The following is a 15,958-nucleotide window of genomic DNA, read 5'->3' on the forward strand; positions in this document are numbered from 1 at the left end:
ACGGTGGACGCCCGCAGTTGTCGGCACTCAACAGGCCACACCTCAACTCAGGCCATGGGCTCTGGGGCTCCCCAGCTGTGAGCTCACTTACTGGCCGGACGCCGGCCCTGGGGAGGGGGGTCTTGGGCCCAGGAAAGGCCCCCTAGGTCACTCAGTGTGTCAGGGGTGGTCCCACAGGCCCTTCCACGTGGGACACGTAGCATGCGTAGTGTGACGAGCCCCAGTGTTGTCCTGGGCTGCGCTCCATGGATTCATAATCATCCCACACAAGATGCGCAGGGAAAAAAAGGCTTGACTGGTTTGCGTGCTCTGAGTGGTATAATTACCGATTCTTTTCCCTCTAATTTTATATATTCTGAAAATGATCTCCAAGAAGATGCACTGCTAGGGAAAAAAAAAAAAACAACCCTCAAGGCACCCCCTCCCCACCACTCCGTTCCCCACAGCATGTGTCTGGGCTACCACTGGGGAATGCCAGGGCTTCCGTTCTTGTAGGGTAACTTGGGCAGGACTTCTGGGGTCTCAGGCCTGGGCATCTGGCCTGTAGCTCTGCTCTGCAGCCCGGGGTGGGACCTGGCAGACCCCAGCACCCGCCCCTCCCCAGGTCCTCCCCCCCAACACATTTCCTGGCCTGTGAGCTGCAGGGGAGGGGCAGCCAGAGGGGATGGAGCCTGGGCTCAGGAGCCCTCCTCCTGCCACAGCCAGTCCCGGGGGGCGGCCAGGGCCCTGTTCACACCACGTCAGGGGAGCAGCTGAAGTGTCGAGCTAGAAAAGCCCAAGCCTGATGCATTTCAGCAATTTTAATACATTCGAGAATATTTAATAGAACAAAATTTTTAAAAAAGTACTGTCAGTCAGCAGAAGCCCGTGGTTGAGAGATACAGAAATGTAACTGGCCCTTTTGCAGGAAAGCTTGTGCTTGAAGGGAGAAGAGGCAAAATGACTTCCTGGAGGCTTCACGTCAAGGGTCACTGGACCAAAAGCACCTCACAGTAGCACTTTTAGGTATATATGACCACCTAGAATTATCCCATAAAGCCAACAGTGTTATAAAAGGATCCTATTAGAAAAAGGCATGCTTCTAGAATCTTCTCGCCTGTGGACCCACGTGCAAATGTAGGCGGCCCGGCTGGGCACCCCTGCACAGCCTCTGTCAGGGAGGCAGAGATGGGCCCTTAAACAGGCTGGGCCTGGTCCCGGCACTTCCTGCAGCCACCCTTTCCAGTCACTGACCCCAGTGGCAGCCTTGTGGGCACAGCCCCAGGCCCCCCAGCATGAGCTGCCACGGCTGGCTCACTTGGCTAGGAAGGGACCAATGTGTGAACTGCCGACCCAGGAAAGTCTTCTTCATCGGACAAAAAAGCACCCCCCAACAATAATAAATAAAAACATGGCCACAGTCAGACACACTGGGTCCAGACAAGAGCACAGGCTTCCATGAGGGCAAATGAGAGCGAAAGTGGGACTCAGGAAGACCGAGTGGAGAGACATTTAAAAAAGCGTAATTCTCACCTAACAGCCCTCATCTGACAACACAGGGCACCTGTCAACAGAACAGAAGCCAGAATGGAACCTGGTCAGGGAGGATGGGGACAGGTATCCGCCAGGGTCTTCCGGTGCGCTCTGGGGCTGGATTCTGCTCACTGAGCCTCACCTTCCTTAGCTGAAAACAGGCATTTCACAAAAAGCCTCCAGTTGGGGGAGCAGCCAGGGCCTGCCGGTTAGGGCATCTGGGCAGGGTTGACGGGCACTTACCAGCCAGCTGGTGACCATGGGCCAGCAGGACACACACACACACACACACACACACACACACACACACACACACACACACACACACACACACAGCACAATAACCACGTTCTTTCCTAGGCTACAGACACGTCATACTCCTAGTCTAGAACATCACGCGTGAACGCAGAACCCCCGGGCCCACGTGCTGGCTGGGCAGCCTTCTTCGCATCCTGTGGCTGGGGCAGCAATCCTGCTCCCACTGGTGGCAACTCTTCCTCGTGCTACTTTGCAGGCACCAACACAGTTGTATTCTAGAAGCAACAGGTCTCAACACTGTTCAAACCAACAGCTACTCTGTTAGGCGCATGAGACGTGCGATCCCTGTTCCCAAGAAGGGCTGGGTCCCAGCCTGAGAGTTGCCTCAACAGAACCCCTCATAAGGCTTCGATTCCACCGCACGGAAGGGGTGCTGGTGCAGCTGCCTGTCACTTGGCGTGCGTGGCAAGGGACCAACTCCATCACGGGGCTGCAGGCCACCAGCCCTGACACCATCTGCTCTGGCTGTGGTCACGGCAGCCTCCAAGACCCTCTATCCGGTGTACCCGTGCAAGGAGACTGAAGGCACTTCCTTAAATTCTTGCCCAGAAGGATTTCGTCTGAGTGACTCAGTGACTTTAAATTACCCGGCTGGGCTCCCTCCAGCTGTTCGGCTTTTTCTCCTGCTACTTCTGACTTCATTTCTGGCTTTCACCATGCTCGCGTCCAGATTTTGTGTTTTATCTCTATGTTTACTAAGACAATTTAACTTTGGTACTAACACAACAGGAGGTATCTTCCCCCAATATTGCTCTTAAGGAAAAAAAATTTTTTTAACTAAAACTCCTTTTGACCAATTCTTTTGTCCAGAAACCTAAAGTCAGAGCTGGGTTCCCAAGCCCCTTCCAGGCTAAAGGACAGGTTGGCAGCGGCGAGGCCAGGGGGCCGCCTCTGCTCGACGGGGGCCCAGGTGCAAAACCAACCCTTCAGCAGCGGCGGGCGCCACCAGCCGGGACCTCGAGTCACGATCATCTGTTAGCTCAAGTTGTAAACACCTAAATCATGCGGGCCAGGCCAGCCCTGCCATGTGCAATCAGTGGCCGCCCCACTGCCATGGTGATGCACTCCGTGGCCCTCCACGTCCAGGGCCGCAGCCTGCTCTCCAGGCACCTCTGTCAGGCACCGAGTCCCCGGCCTGGTTCTCACAGGTGCCAGAAGCCGCACCGGCGAGTAGTCAAGAAGCGCTGTGGCTAAAGCTTTCACTAACCCCCCATGAGCTGCCCCCAGAGTTTCAGCCCCTTCCCTGACTTGAGCTGCGCATGAGCTGGTTTTTACACCCCATGGCACTAATGCAGTTCAATATTCTCTTCAGAAAAAACTCTGGCAGCAAACAGCGTGTGCGCCGTGCGTGGAGCCCACGCCGACCTTGGCCGGACGGGTCGTGTGCGCGGAGCCGGCCGCGAGCCGGGGGCCATGGAGGCCCGAGTTCTCCTGACTCAGAAGCCCTGGCTGAAGGCTCACACGCTGCGGGGCGGCCCAGAGAGTCGCTGAAAGCTTTACGGGGTGCGTAGCTAATGGCGTTGGTGTCACTTGGTAACGGGGAGAGTCCTTCCGGTGTGCTCAGGTTTCGAAGTACTTGTAGATTGCGGTCACGTAGAGCATCACGCTCTGCCAATCAGGCCGCTCAGTCCGCACCATCTCATTAATGTCCTGGCGGAGAAGGAAGAAACCTGGTTAGAACCCCGGGTCACCCCTGGGCCCATCCCGACAGGCTCCCCGACAGCTACACGGGCCCTTGCACGGGGCGGGGCCTCTGACTTTGGGCCAAGCCTGATCACACCCGCCGAAGGCCTGGCTGGGATGCCTGCTCCCTCGCTGCCGAGTGTGCCTGGAAGCGTCTGCATGGTCCCCGAGCTGCCCGTCTGTGCCTGAGCCCTGCCCCAGAGCCGCATACCGGGGCGCCCCTGCTCCTGGCCACGGCCCTCTGAGGCTGGCTTTCGTTTTTGGGGCCACAATCCCTGTCTGCTTCTTTTCTTAAACCGCTCCATGTGCTCGCTTCTGAGAGCACTTCTCACCCTAGTCTCTGTCCTAGGAGAGTCTCTGTGTGCCCAGGGCTCCCAGAACTCAACTTTGCAGTGCCCTTCACCATGGCAACCATCTGAAAGCATCAAAGACACTGTTTTCTAATTGTACCCTGCAGAATACCAGTCATCTGTGAGATGCCAGCTGATGAAAACGAACGTGGGAAACCCAGGACTTGGATACGGGACTGGGAGGCCCCCAGAAGAGACCCACTGTTGCTGAAGAACATCCATCACTTTCCAGGGGAGCCTCGCTCCAGAGCACTGCTCTGGGAGGTTCCATAGGTGAGGCCATGGCCAGCAGGATGGAACGGGCCACCCATTGGTGACTTGGTACAGAAAAAAGAAAACATGTTTGTTCAATATAAGATCTTGATCAATATAAAGTTTTTTTTTGGAGGGGTGGAAATGGCCCACTTTTTATATGTTGGAACTTTACATGTGATGTAAAATACCAGGATAACAGAAAACACTTCAATAATGGTAACTTCTCTTTCTCTCTGTACAACTGAATAGAGGCCACCCTAAACAAGCCTATTTCTATCAAGTCAGAAGATACACTTCTGGAACTCTACACAAACACTCCTGTTGCGGTAAATATGAATGTAAACACTTCTTCAAAGCCACCCAGCTGTTAACAGTCAGGGCGAGGGGTGCCCTTGGGGCAGTGACCTGGCCTCACGGGGCTCTTACTCTGCGGAACTCCCCGAGCTGCGCACTGACCGCCGCGTGTCACTGGATGACACCACCGCTGCAGTCCCGAGTTTATATAATCTAAGTGTCGCTGGGTATGGAAGGCCTGGCTTTGCATCTGGACGCAGTATCTTCTTCAGAAAGTCAGACGTGGTGACGGGGCAAGAGCTCTGACGGAAGCACAGCTGTTGGGAGCTACTGTGGGTGCCGGGCAGCGGCCTGACGACCCTGAAATGCGAGGGTTTGCTACAACTCATGCCCCCCACTCCCCATGAGTGGCATTTGCCACGGCCCCTGAAGCGCGGGAGCGCCTGCTCAGCCTCTAAAGCCTCCTCCTTTGCCTTGCATCACCTCCCCTCTCCCTCTAGTTTGACAAAAGGCAGAGAGACCTGCAGGAATATGCCTCTGACAGTGACTTGCTATAAACTTGTTAGTATTTTTTCTTCTGAACCCAGGAATTCAACTAGAAAAGGTGACTCTGAGGAAGTCAAAGTTGCCGGGCTATGGTCAGGATGACTCTACCCACCTCAGACCGCTCCCTCAAGACAATTCACGTGAGGCATAAAGTGCCCATGGGACTGAGGTGAAACCCTGCCTGCACCCCTGACGGGACACTCGCTCGGGTGGCCAGGGTGGCCCCCCAGCCCCACCCACTAGCCCCCTGCTCATCAGGCCACCACACCACCCAGATCTCCCTTAATGAGAAGGAAACTCTTCCAAACAAAAAGGAGGGGCCCTGCCAGTGACTCACCAGTGTGGATTTGATGCCAACGCTCTCGGCCGCCTGGAAGGCCAGGGTGAAGTTCCTTCGCTGTAAAACAAACTGTGTGACTGGAATGGACAAGCAAGGCCAGGAAGAAGGCGGCCTGCACTACTCACGATGCTGGGGAAGACGGACAGCCACCTCCACTTGGGACCAGAACAAACCTACGCTGGAGCCCTCGGAGCCCCCACCAACCCTGACTGCCCCTCTGCAGGGCCCAGCTGCTCCTCTCGTGACTGTCCGTGGAGCAATCTCCACACGCTCATTCCTTCCTCACTGTGCAAAAGGGCCACTTTCAACACATCAGTCCTGAGCCGCCTGGACCCGGACCCCAAAAGCCGATCAGAAACACCTGTCAAGTGAGCTACCCCCCCGGGAGGAATTTCAAGCGTTATCTGAGGGAAGGAGGGAATCAGAGGAGGGCTCAGGCCGGGGACCTCTGCCAGTGCCCATCTGGACAGGGGCTGTCCCCGAGCAGCTCCGTGAGTGGGATGGCTGGACCACACGGGGCTGGCAGAGGACTGGCCTGGCATGGGAAGCACTGCCCAGACCACTCATGCCTTGAGCAGCTCTCAAGGGTATAAAGCTCGTGATCCTAAATGTCATCACCCAGGAAGGCTGAGCGCTCCCACCGGGAATGCTGTAACTTGGGGAATGCTGAACCCACCAAATGTCCCACACAAGGCAGGTCAGGGACTGGCTGGCTCAGCACTAACAGCTCAATCCCAGAATAAGACCAAGCTGGGATGGGGCCGCTGTGAGCCAGCACCGTGGTGGGGGCCCTGCTGCTGGAAGGCTCTGTCTCCCCTGTGTGGTAAGGACGCCAGGAGCTGGGCTGTTTCACAGCCAGCCTACCTTATCTTGGCTGTTCAGCTCTTGATACGGAATGTGGGCCGGAAGGTACGTATGCAGGAGAGCGCAGAAGGCCAGTCCGTCATTCCAGCTGCTGCTGAAGTTTGTAATGTCAATATTCTGAAGGAGAAGAAAAATAAGGTGTAAGTAACACACCTTGCGATCTTCTCAGGAGCATGCTGAGGAGGGGGAAGGCAACCTCGGATGCCACATGGCCTCCAAACCCCAGGCAGGGGGAGCCTCTGGAGAAGGCACAGTGTGCTAGGGGTCATGTCCCAAGACCGGCAGGTGTCAGGGACTGGCCTTTTCAGCGGGTGCTCATCCCATCCTGCCCACCACCCACAGGTCACTGCCCCCTTGGCCGCACACATCTGAGCCACCTCTCCCTCATGGGAAGAACTCTGGGCACAGGGAGCTGGTCTGGCAGCTCTGCAGCCTCGTGGGGCCCTGGGGAGCAAAACTGCTATGTTAAGAAGTTATGATTCCGCCTGACCTCCCCTGTTAGGGTTCTAGGCACAGATTTACAGTCCATCAAAACCTCTGTGTTCTGAGGACGTCAACAGCTGCCTTCCTGCCTTAGGAGACACTGGGAGCCAATTGATGCTGGGGCTGTGTGCTTTCCCACAGAGCCTCTCCACGCATCACCTCGACTTTCTTGGTGTCTCTTTCCACATTCATAGTAAATTATTTGCAACTATAAAAGTAACATAGTCGGAAATAGTTGACCATATGATAACACAGTTTGGCTATTATGTAGCCTTTACCTTTATTTGCAAAAATCCTTTTGAAGTTGGAACTCCAGTTAAATTTTGGAAATTCACACACTTTATGTAAATGCCACAGACTGAAAAAGAGAGCACTTCCCAAACACCTCTTGTCTGAGGCCCCACTGTTTCTTTCACGCAGACTTCAACTGCATCAAGGGTTAGCTCCTAGGGTACTGGGAAACCCAGACTTTATTAGTGAAGGCAACCCCCCCACTCCTGGATACAGGTTGCCACTCCTCCCAGGGACAAGCGATCACAGCGATACAAATACTGTGCGTATGTGTATAGGGTTTTACAAACTCTGCCATCCCTCACCCCAGGTTTACAAACTGTTAGGTCCTCACACCAAGTAGGGGACCTGGGGCTCATGGACGGGGGCAGGTGGGGAGGAGAGGACCAGGTTGGGCAAGTGGCCCTTCCGGGAAGACGGTCTTAATCCAGACTCACAGCTTGCGGTCAGTCCCCTTACAAAAAGAGCGAGTAGCATGGAAGAGAGTGGGGCTGATCTTTTCATTGGCCTTGTCACTGAAATGATTTCTCTGGCCCCTGACTGCAGACACCCAGAATGCTGCCCTCTGGGGGGGCTTCCACTCAAGCACAAGCCTTCAAAAAGGTGGCAGCTCTGTGGGCAATCATTCCAGAGGTCATTTCCCCTTGGTAACCCGATTATCTGGGGCGGCCAGTCTCACCAATCTGGCCTGAAAGCATTGTTCAGAAACTGTGGTGAGGAAAATTACCAGATTAAAGCACAAAAGGATGCAAACCTGCCAAGAGTCCCAGGGAAGGTCTCAGCAAGCTTTCAGGGCCATCTGACTTGGCCTCTATGAGTGAGCCCGCCAACCCTTCCCCAGCCACCGGGGCCGGGCAGGTCCTCCCTGCCTCCAGGCTGCAGTTCCCACACTTCCTGGCCACGAAGACACAGCCCAGGCAAGCATTCCTGTCCCAACCCTGACCGGCCCCCTCTCCGGCGGACAATGACAGTCCCTGCCTCCTGTGAGGGTGCAACCAGCGGTGTCCGAGAGTTACTGCTGATCGCTGCCACAGCAAACGGGCCTCCTTCATCTCATCGGAATCTCAGGAAGCAGCCAGCCAGGGGTGTGGGTGCCAGCTGGGAGGAAACTGGAACCAGGGAAGGGAAGTGACCTGTCCAAGGTGCTGGGCCGGCAGCAGGGAGGACAGGGTGTCACCTTAATCCCACCATCACCCAGGAGCAGTTTTAGATAAGGAGGCCCAGGTTCCAGAGCTGATTTGGGTGGTTATTCAAACTCAGTCCCGTCCCAAGCCCGGCCATGCTCCTCCTAGGAACCCGACCAGATCTCGTGACAAGTGCCCTGATCAAAGAGCCGAGGGCACCTCGTACCATCGCACAGACCACAGGGCAAGCAGCCTCTTACTGGCTTGTCCAAGCCCTGTGTGAGGCCGGCGGCAACACGTGGCCGCTGAGGACTCCCAGCCCTTGCCCCCGGAGGCCACATTCATTTCTGGAGGAAAACAAATCTCCACTTCCTGCCGCCGCAGCCCCCTCTCCAGCTCCCTGAAAGGCAGGCGTCTGGCAGAGCCGCCTACGTGCCTGGCCTCCCCGCGCCGCACGCCAGAGGCTCCTACAGCAGAGGAAACGGCTGCGCCCCAGCTCCCCAGCTGTGGGAACCCCAGCCTTCCCCAGCTTCCTCAACACAAACCTGACCTCAAGCCTGGAACCTCCAGGCAGAGCAGCGACTTCATTTACAAAACATGCCAAAGAAATTTAAACAATGAGGAACAATGGTTTCTCGAGTTCCAGGGTAGGGGGAGTTAACTTTGAAGTACCTGACAACCAAACTTCCGAAGTCCAAGCCCAGGCAGGCTGGCAGGTGTCTCAGCCTCCGCCAGTTGGAGGGAGCCAGGCTGGGCACTGTACCCCGCAAGGGACAGCGAGGCCACAACGCACCGAATCCAAGTGAGGCCTCTGAGTGCTCTGCCCACCCCTGTCCCTCCACCTCCTCACCCATCCCGAGAGACCCTGGGGGAAAATGAGGCTGGGGCTTCAATGGAAGTGCAGAAAAGCCTAACATCTGAGAAAGCAGGCCCCAGGCAAGGCTGCCACCACCCCAAGCCACCACAACAGCGCTGGGCCTGCGCCCTCCGCTCCCCATCTCACTGCTTGTTTCACTGTTTTTGAGGATAAGGGCTGAAAAATCAAACTACTGGGAAATAATGCAGATTGAACAGAGAAAAGTCTATATAAACAACAAAGCTGGTTCTCTGAGGCCGAAAAGGGTGCTAGAAAAGTCCCCTGGCTTCCTCTGTGGAGCTCTTGATTCCGCGGCTATTAATTTAGGTTTAAGAAGCCACCTCATCGCAAAGTTCAATTATCCGTAATGGTCTTACAACATTCACAGATATGCTTTTTGACATGTTTATTTCACAAAGGTTGTCTAGAAATGGACTATTATTTATTTATTTATTTATTTATTTATTTATTTATTTGAGACAGAGAGAACGAGAGAGAGAGAGAGCACATGAGAAGGGGGAGGGTCAGAGGCAGAAGCAGGCTCCCCGCCGAGCAGGGAGCCCGATGCGGGACTCCATCCCGGGACTCCAGGATCATGACCTGAGCCGAAGGCAGTTGCTTAACCAACTGAGCCACCCAGGCGCCCGAAATGGACTATTTTTAAAAAGCGGCATTTTTCGGTGCATAAGGAAAAACCCTTGACTGTAAAGCCCAAGTGCACTTCTCTCTGGGCAGAAGGGCCCATTTACATTTTGCAGATCAGCGCAGGGGCTGAGGAGGGTCGAGGGCCTTCCACCCACACAGGTCCTGACCCCTACATGGATGGCTGCTTCAGCAAGCCAGCCAACACCTTTAAAATAAACTATTCTTAAAGCCCCAAAATGGTGTTTTGAGGGGAATATGCACACTAATGGAAGAACTTTCTATTGCTCACTATTCACAGGCAATGGCGCCAAGCTCTGTAAGAAGGGAACAATTTTCTTTTTAAAATAGGGACAATGGAACATACTAGTAACTGTAATGTAAGTTTCTAATTAATGAATTCAGATTTTGCATTTGGTTTTCAGGTCAACTCAGGATTTTTCTACTCTTTCAGGTAAGTCTATGTTTGGATTAGGCGGACAAAAAGGAGATGGTTATGATACGGGTCAACAGAAGTTCAGGAAAGCATTCAGCACAGACTCCAATGAGGTGCTCTGTCACATTTTCTCCTACAGGCGCACATCCTCCCATCCAGGACCTCCCATCTAGGAAATGTCCACTAAGAGATCTGACAGGGAAGATGGACGTGGCCTGCTTCACAAGCCCATTTGCTGTCCTTTTCACTATCATAAAAACCCAGACCTAGACTCGTAAAATCGCCCAACACCTCACAGCCCTCCACAGGACCAGCTGGGCGTTTCCCACTTGCTCCTTCCTGAGCTGGGCCAGAAGCCTTCACCTGCTCCTATGACTAAGATATGATGCTGTCCTCTGCCTGCAGCCTTCAGGTGGCCCCACTTTGGTGTGCCCTTGTATGCACTGAGAGTTGAGGGAGTGGGGTAAGTGAGCGAAAAAATTACACAAATCTCCACGGAAAAGGATAAAAAATGTCATAAAACATCGTTAAAAATGTTTTAATTTGTCTGAAGTTTAATTAAAGGCCATAAAATACACCCCCTAATACCACATGTTCTTTAAATAGTTATTAAGGTTCTGATCTATTTAAGGAAATGCCACTTTTATGGGCATAGGGCAAGAAGCCAAACATCATGATTCATCTCTCTGCTCACACCAACTTCCTTAGGCCCATCTCAACTGTTGACAGTGGTGTCACAGGCCCAAACACAGGCAGAGAGGCAGTCCTTCCCTTGACTGAAGATACTGGGAATGCCACCTGCTGGGGGTCCACAGCCCAGCCTTCAGGAGGTACAAGTGAATTACAAACAAAACCCCTACCCAGTTGCCTCAGCCCCAGGCCAGCGGGCAAGGTCTGGAGGGAAATCTGGGGTATCTTTTTTTATGTGGTATGGTAAGGGGGTGTGATGTCTAAAAGAGAGGGAAAAAACATCAAGAGACAGTATTTACCACTGCCGATAGTGTTAAATACAGAAGGCCCCAGAAGACCCCGGAAGTTAACAAGCAAAAACCTGCTTGGTGCCCAGGGTTGCCACGGTGTAGACTGGTAGGCCCACTCTGGCTGCAGATCTAAGGGTGTTGCCCTGGGGACTTTAGTGCGGTCTCCCTTATGAAGTTTAGCCAAGCTCTGCTCCAGGTCAGGGGAGAGGAGAGGAGGGGAGGAGAAGAAGGGCAGGCAGCACATGTCCATGAGGCTTGCTTATCATGAAGTCCAGGTATTGGGACTATGTGGTGAAGTGAGAGTAAGGAAGCAAGCCAGGGCAGACAGCCCAGGGTGAGCCAGCAATCCTGAAGACAGGGCTCTGCATCTTGTGCCCCTTGTCAGGGAGGGGGTTCCAACAAGGACCTTCAATCTTCGCTGTGCATCAGAATCACCTGCAAGGCCTTTTTTCAAGGCAACATGCTCAGCTCTACCCCAGAGAGGCTGACCCAGTTGTCTGGACATTATTTTCGTTAAAAGTCCCCAGATGACCTGAGTCAGGACCACTGATCTAAAGACTGACGGCGGGTGGAAGTGCAGTGGACGGGAACATTATTTAAAAGGTCAAATCTGGGAGTTCATGATGATGCTCACAGAAGCACACCTGGCCCAGCTTGGAAACCACTCATGATCCTAAGTGCTGGGAAATCAAGGGAGAGGATCAAGTACTGGATGGAACTTTCCTGACCCAACTGGACAGCAAGGCAATTAAACACCTGACAAAGGAGTTTGTCTGTGAAGAGGAATCCAATGAAGTAGGAGTGATTGACAGAAATGGAATGGCATCACTTGGCAACAATGATGAGTGGCCAGGGCCATCTGAGAGAGAGAGAGCCGGTCCTGCTCTGTTCTACCTGGAGAGACGGACACAACTCCACAACTGAGGTGTTTCTGCCAGAAACTAGAACTGGAATCAGATCTAACCCCTAGTTCTATCTTCTAGCTTATACCAGGGGAGAACACCACAGGGATGTTGTAAGTGAAACCTAAAATGTAGAAGTTCTGTAAGATACATGATCCAGTTCCTTCAAGAAGACAAACTGAAAGGGGGGAAAAGAAGAGGGAAATTTAAGATTAAATTTGACTAAAAGAAGTTTATTATCCAAATGCAAAGTATGAACCTTATCTGGATCTTCATTCTAGCAAACCAACTATAAAATCATGTTTCAATCGGGAAGTTTAAACTAAATGTGAGATGACATTAAAGGGCTGGGAGTTGTTCTGGAAACCTCCAGGTGTGGGTGGAGAGCGCGAGGACCAGGTGCAATGACTTGTGCCCGGGGGACATGTGCTCAGGGTCGCTTTACCACTCTCATTACTTTAGTGGGTATCTGAAAATTTCCATGAAAAACAAACCAAGCTACAACTCAACAACCCAACTGAAAGACAAACAACTCAACTGCCCAAATGCAAAACGGGCAAAGGATCTGAACAGACATTTTTCCAAAGACGACAAATGGACAGGCAACAGCACACAAGAAGATACTCAACTCCATTAGTCAGTAGGAAATGCAAATCAAAACCACCAAGAGCTACCACTTCATATCCAATACGATGCATATTATTTTATAAAATGGAGTAACAAGTGCTGGCGAGGCTGTAAAGAAATGAAATTGTACACTGCTGGTGGGAATGCAAAATGCTGCATCCGCTGCGGCAGTCACAGAGAACTGCCGGATGACCTAGCACTTCCAGTCTGGGCAAACACCTCAAAGAAGTGAACACCAGTGTTGAAACTAACCCCTGCACAGGAATGTCCATAGCAGCATTACTCACAACAGCCAAAACGTAGAAACAACCACGCAACAAATGTCCACCAATGAGAAAAACAGATAAACGTGATGTGGTATGTCCACACAATGGAATCTTTTTGAGCCTTTAAAATAAAATGAAGTACTGACACATGTTACAACGTGGATAAATCCTGAAACGTTCTGCTAGGTGAAAGCTAGACACATAGGCCACATGTTTGTTGTATGACTCCATTTATATGTAGTAACCAAACTGGTGAGGTTCAGAGACAGAAAGCAGATTACTGGTTGCCAGGGGCCAGAAATACGGAGTGACTGCTAATGGGTATGGGGGTTTCCCTTTGGGATGAGGAAGAGTTCTGGAACCAGACAGTAGTGATGGGTTGTATAATACTGTGAATGAACTTTAATGTCCCTGAACTGTAGACTTAAAAATGGCTGGAACAACAACAACCCCCCCCCCCCAAAAAAACAAAAACAAAAACTGGTAGATGTTCTGAAGTAGTTCACGCTCAATAAACTCTATACACTGAGTAGATCTCATAAGCAGCCAACTTATCCTAGAGTGTTCACTGAACAGTTATGTTGCTTAAATGTAATGATTCAAGAGTGGGTTTTATGGGAATATTTATGGCCCTACTTAAAAAAAAAATTTCTTGGGCGCCTGGGTGGCTCAGTTGGTTGAGCGACTGCCTTCAGCTCAGGTCATGATCCTGGAGTCCCGGGATCGAGTCCCACATCAGGCTCCCTGCTCAGCAGGGAGTCTGTTTCTCCCTCTCACCCTCCTCCCTCTCATGCTCTCTCTCATTCTCTCTCTCGCAAATAAATAAAATCTTAAAAATTTTTTTTTCTTAAAAACAAACAATAAACATTAAATCATTCTCTGTGCACGGCTGCTCCAAAGTCAAGAGAGGGAAGCTGCCATGGTTCTCTGGGTGAGGCAGCCAGGTTTAACCACAATGATGTTGCCCAAAGTAGCAAGCACACTTCTAGGATACAGCTCCAACGATACTGAAACTTCACAAAAACAAAATCTAAGGTACAATAACAACATTTTGGGTTTAATGTGCTATAAATTGTTTCAGTCAAATGAACCTATTTTGGGGGAACAATTCAGAATTAGTTAGCAAATGTCACCCTAAGAGACGGGATTAACGTCCCTGCATTTCCCATAAACCCCTCCAAAGGGAGACCTTTCACAGGAACCAGGATGCCTGCTTTTTGAAAATTCAGGAAAACTACCACTAGGAAGGGACGGCAGGCAAGAGCCGATGGCTAGGTCACAGCTGCTTCATGAGCCCTGGGCATGTTGTGAGCAGTCTTATGAGGAGCTCAGGAATTAGTCCTGCCTTTTCTAGCTTTTGTTTAGCTTTGGCAGGGGTTATTACTCACTAAAATGCAATTTGAACTAAAGGAGACACTCACAGTAATCCTCAAGCAACATTTACCATGGTGTGTGCTCTGGGGAAGGGCTTGGCAGAGGAGGAGGAGAGAAGCCCTGCCTCCTTGTCCTAACCCCCAACGGCTTCCCTGAGAATTCGTGTGTTTGAGGGCAAGAAAATTAGGCATTCCAAAACATCCTTGGGATGGCCTCCTTTAGTTTACCCTTGAGACAAATGCCACCAATTTTGTACTCAGGCTCTAAAACAGATGGATGCAGGGTAATCTGGGTGCTGTGCGCCTTGAAGGCTGCCCAATAGAACAAGCCATGGCTCACATAAAAACCCTGTTCAGATGCCTTCTCTGAGGAAAAGGCGACAGGAACAAGCTCTTTACAAGGCTGACTGCTTCTTCATTTTAAGTCTTAGGAAATTCTTTTTTTTTAAAAGATTTTTTTTAATTTATTTTTTTGACAGAGAGAGACACAGCGAGAGAGGGAACACAAGCAGGGGGAGTGGGAGAGGGAGAAGCAGGCTTCCCACTGAGCAGGGAGCCCGATGTGGGACTCGATCCCAGGACCCTGGGATCATGACCTGAGCCGAAGGCAGACGCTTAACGACTGAGCCACCCAGGCTCCCAGGAAATTCTTCATACCGATGTGAAAGCCACCGCTCTGGAAAAGCAGAATGGTGTGACAGAGGCATCATGGGTTTGAATGAGTCCCTCGGACCTGGGCTTTGAATGTTGGGGTTAGTCCCTACTAGCTCCAAGACTGTGGGGGCAGTTTACCTCGCAGGAGTCTCTGTTCTCTCCGCAAAATAGGAAAGATAACCCAGTTATGAGGATTTGTAAGACAGAGTCTGTGAGGTACATGGAACAGCTCCTTCGGCTGGAGCTTAGCATATCCTTTCCTCCCTCCCCCGAGATGGTGCTGATTCCACCTTCCAGACCAAAAAAGCATGAGACAGCAGACTGTTGTCCCCGCCCCAGGAGAGGCCCTGGAGTACTAGAAGACAGCCATGCTGGTTCCAAGTCCCTCTCCTCTAGTTCACACCCTGGAACTTCAGGACACCTGCTGTCTGGGCCAGAGATGAAGGTCTGATGGCTCTGTGACAGTCACACGGACTTCTGTCACATGTGTCCCCTGTGCCTACTGCAACAAACGGAATGTATATGACTCCGTTTCCCCCTCTCAAAGAGAGTTTTTGCCAAGCATTGACCTGAAAACCTAGCACACTCTTCAGGCACTTCACAAAGGTTTGCTGAATAACGTGCTCATTTAAGAAAACTCTGAGAGAATGTAGAGAAATTTAGGAAAAAAGGTCCAGAGGATCTGAAAGCTTCAGTATGGAGGTAGGTCTTAAAAAACAAACAAACAAACAAAAAATGCTTCAGCTTCTAAAAATGAGGGCTGCTAGAAGACAGTACTTACAAAGCGTGAAGGTTAGACACAAAACATACCTAGACTCATCCAAACACCTTAAATTTGAAAAATGTAATTTATGCACAAAAGGATACTACCCACAGAGACTGCATCATTAATCCTACACAGAACAAAGATTTAGACCAGTGCATTGGTGGCAAGCCCCTAGCAGGGAAGGTGCCCATTTGGATGCATTGTTATCTTCCTGGTACTCACGTTTCAAGGGAGAATCGCCTGCCCCTGAGAACACCCTCTGATACATCCCCAGACAAAACATGAGCCTAGAAAGACTACTGGTCTGCCCTGGCATGGCACTTCTATTTCTGAAATCACAGGGAATGTACCTGGTCTGACCCAGGACACCAAAGTACAAGGCAGCCTGGATGTGAA

General features: G+C 51.6%; 1 protein-coding gene across 5 annotated transcripts in view; it reads right to left on the minus strand.

Annotated features, from left to right (window-relative positions):
- Positions 1–796: 796 nt before the first annotated feature.
- The window catches only part of SPECC1L (sperm antigen with calponin homology and coiled-coil domains 1 like), a 108,834-nt gene continuing 93,672 nt past the window's right edge, over positions 797–15,958 (minus strand). For 4 of the 5 annotated variants that reach the window (XM_021687860.2, XM_021687858.2, XM_021687861.2 and 1 more), the window contains 3 exons: positions 6,163–6,279; positions 5,296–5,355; positions 797–3,480 (listed from right to left, as the gene is read on the minus strand). In XM_021687860.2, coding sequence (XP_021543535.1) covers positions 3,391–3,480; positions 5,296–5,355; positions 6,163–6,279 — 267 coding nt within the window. In that variant the 3' untranslated portion in view covers positions 797–3,390. Of the gene's footprint in view, positions 3,481–5,294; positions 5,356–6,162; positions 6,280–15,958 lie in introns of those variants that run through there. The other variant, XM_044921315.1, reaches the window with a different exon arrangement.

The sequence above is a fragment of the Neomonachus schauinslandi genome, chromosome 14, assembly GCF_002201575.2.
Source record: "Neomonachus schauinslandi chromosome 14, ASM220157v2, whole genome shotgun sequence".
In the NCBI taxonomy this organism is placed as follows: Eukaryota; Metazoa; Chordata; class Mammalia; order Carnivora; family Phocidae; genus Neomonachus; species Neomonachus schauinslandi.